The sequence below is a fragment of the Phyllobates terribilis genome, unplaced genomic scaffold (assembly GCF_046119375.1).
Source record: "Phyllobates terribilis strain yellow unplaced genomic scaffold, ASM4611937v1 Scaffold_9__5_contigs__length_417890890, whole genome shotgun sequence".
NCBI lineage: Eukaryota > Metazoa > Chordata > Amphibia > Anura > Dendrobatidae > Phyllobates > Phyllobates terribilis.
The window spans coordinates 365,989,563-365,992,789 of record NW_027362769.1 but is presented as its reverse complement, the minus strand read 5'-3'; the positions used below and the strand labels follow the sequence as shown (position 1 = coordinate 365,992,789).

Below are 3,227 nucleotides of genomic sequence, written 5' to 3'. Positions count from 1 at the left end.
GCTCTTTCGCAAAATAATTGGTAGTGCTGCGTTTTTTTCCGCAATGATAATCGGCAGCAGAAATTTCCGCAGCATGTGCACAACACATGCGGATAATCGTTGGGGACCATGGCAGACCTTCTATCAAGCGTTTTTTAAGCGTTTCTGCAGCGGAATTGCCATTGCGGGAACGCTTAAAAAACGCATCGTGGGCACAAAGACTCAGAACGTGTGATGGGCAGTTTGAATAGGGGTGTCATGAAAGCAAGGGGTCTGCTGAAGACCCTCATATCTGTCATGTTTGCACGTCTATATAAGCCAGCTCACGGCTGATGTTCACAGGTAACCATGGCTATAGCTATATACTATAGCTGTATACAGCGCTGTGCATAGTACAGGCAAACAGATGATCACAGGGTGGAATCACTTCCCAATTACTCCCGTTTAAATCAGAGAAACTTAAAAAATAAAAAAACACACATATGTGGTATTAATATATTTGTAAAATTGTTCTTTCAGTGTTCAGTGGAATTTTCAGTAAAGACCTGGTTAATTCTCATTGAAGAGCACTACATCCTGAGTTTTTTTTTTGTTGTTGAGTTTTTGCTCTTCAAATCTGTTATGTTGTGTGTCCTTGGTGGTTTTGTATTCATGTTATAAAAATATATTCATTTTCATTTATGATTGTCAGGTTATTTCTCCAACTATGAATTTCATTGATTAGATTTCTCCACCATGATCTGGAAAGGTGATGACAATATTTGGGATATTTCTCTTCACAGGGAAATAAGTTACATAGAGTAGAAGCTGGAAAGAACTGCAGAAACTGCACAATGAACGGGAAATTCAAACTCCCCAGCAGTTCAGTGTTCAGCCAATCAGCAGAGGAAGGAGGAGCTAATGTAGATTCTGTAAGACCCGCCCTGGAAACGCGTCACCTCTGCAGTCTTCTCTCTGGTCCACCCATCCGCTAAAAAAAAGAAGAGTCCGTGGGGCTTCGTCACAGTTTTCAGCTGACTTTGGATGATGTCTGATCGCGGTAAAAGAGGGAAAGGTCTCGTGAAGGGCGGTGCCAAGCAGCACAAAAAGGTGCTCCGTGATAACATCCAGGGCATCACCAAGCCTGCCATCCGCCGTCTCGCTCGCAGAGGAGGCGTCAAGCGCATCTGCGGCCTCATCTATGAAGAGACTCGCGGTGTCCTGAAAGTCTTCCTGGAGAACGTGATCCGTGACAGTGTCACCTACACCGAGCACGCCAAGAGGAAGACCATCACCGCTATGGACATGGTGTACGCGCTCAAGCGCCAAGGCGGCACTCTCTACGGCTTCGGAGGTTAATTGTATTCTCTGCTCCATCCTTACAGCCAAAAGGCTCTTTTCAGAGCCACCGTGTAACGGGTCTGGGAGGTGGAACCTCTGAGCAACTATACAAAGGGGCAGTCCTTGTAAGGAAGCGGGTGGCTCCCAGGGAAGGCGGGCAGTTAGTCACGGCAAGTGACAGGGACAGTCTCTGGGTAGAAGGGCAGCAAGTCACGGCAAGTGACGGGGACAGTCTCTTGACAGGCGGATGGTCACGGCAAGTGACAGCAGGGTAAGAGTCTCTAGACGGGCAGGTGGTCACGGCAAGTGACAGCAGGGAAAGAGTCTCTAGATAGGCTAGCAGGCAGGTAGCAGGTGAGCGCTCCCAGGTGAGCGGGCAAGAGTCTCTGGACAGGCAGGTGGTCACGGCAAGTGACGGCAGAGCCTCCAGGTAGGCTAGCAGGCAGGTAGCAGGTGAGCGCTCCCAGGTGAGCGGGCAAGAGTCTCTGGACAGGCAGGTGGTCACAGCAAGTGACGGCTAAGTCTCCAGGTAGGCTAGCAGGCAGGTAGCAGGTGAGCGCTCCCAGGTGAGCGAGTAAGAGTCTCTGGACAGGCAGGTGGTCACAGCAAGTGACGGCTAAGCCTCCAGGTAGGCTAGCAGGCAGGTAGCAGGTGAGCGCTCCCAGGTGAGCGAGTAAGAGTCTCTGGACAGGCAGGCAGGTATCAGGCAGGTATCTGGTGGGTACTTCCTGGTCCGCAGGCGGACTGATCCATAGACAGACTGGCAGGTGCTGGTAGGCAGACTGTCGGACCACAGGATAGCAAGCAGGTAAGCAGATATCAGGCAGGAATCAGGCAGGTATCAAGCAGGAATCTGGCAGGTGACTGGCAGGTAACTGGTAACGGGACCTGAGGGCTGAAGCAGAGTTGAAAGGCTTTGCAACAACATTGCTCGGGCACCTCCATTTTGGAGGAGGTGCCTTATATATGGTGAGGTCCTCCGGCCATTGGCCGGGGACTCCTTAGGACGACGCGCGCGGCCCCTTTAAGAGAGGGGGAGCGCGCGCGCCCTAAGCACAGAGGCCGGGAAGCAGCGCGCGCTGCCAGCAGAGCGGGAGGAAGACGCCGGGCCCGGAGCAGAGAGGTGAGGGGAACGGCGTCCCTGCCTAGCAGGAGGCAGGGACGCCGACGCTACAGTACCCCCCCCTTTAGGCCCCCCTTTTTTTAGGCCGGAGAGAAATTTATCAAGGATGAGAGGGGCATGGATGTTCTCCCGGGGCTCCCATGTTCTCTCCTCAGGACCAAACACCTTCCAATCCACTAGAAAAAAGGATTTTCCTCTTACCCTTTTGGTGGCCAGAATGTTCTCTACCTCAAACTCATTTTCAGCGGAAACCGGAGCAGGAGGCGTACCTGTAGACTTGGAAAAAGAGTTAAGTATCACGGGTTTGAGTAGAGATACATGGAAGGAGTTAGGGATCCGCAAATTGGCCGGGAGTTTCAATTTATAGGCCACCGGATTGATCTGTTTGATAACTTCCAGTGGACCGATGAACCGAGGCCCTAACTTGTAGGAAGGAATCTTGAGCCGGACATATTTGGACGAGAGCCAGACCTTATCTCCAGGACGGAATTGTGGTGGATCCAGACGTCTTTTGTCAGCCTGTTTTTTCATCCGCTCGGATGACTGAAGAAGTGCAGATCTGGTACTTTCCCAAATGGAGGAAAATTCGTTAACGAGAGATTCCGCAGCCGGATTGTCCACCGAAGCGGAGACGGGAAACGGGATCCGAGGATGCTGACCGAAGACTACAAAAAACGGGGATTTGGAGGAAGATTCGCTCTCGTGATTATTGTAAGAAAATTCGGCCCACGGTAAAAGATCCACCCAGTCGGGTTGGTGAGCATTAACAAAGTTCCGGAGGTAACTGGTTAAAATTTGGTTGATC

The 3,227-nt window shown here is 51.2% G+C and overlaps 1 protein-coding gene across 1 annotated transcript; it reads left to right on the top strand.

The window, feature by feature from the left end:
• The first annotated feature begins 1,005 nt into the window (after positions 1–1,005).
• LOC141161398 (histone H4-like) lies at positions 1,006–1,317 on the top strand. The gene has a single exon (XM_073646209.1). The coding sequence runs from the start codon at positions 1,006–1,008 to the stop codon at positions 1,315–1,317; it is 312 nt and encodes a 103-aa protein (XP_073502310.1).
• The last annotated feature ends 1,910 nt before the right edge of the window (positions 1,318–3,227 follow it).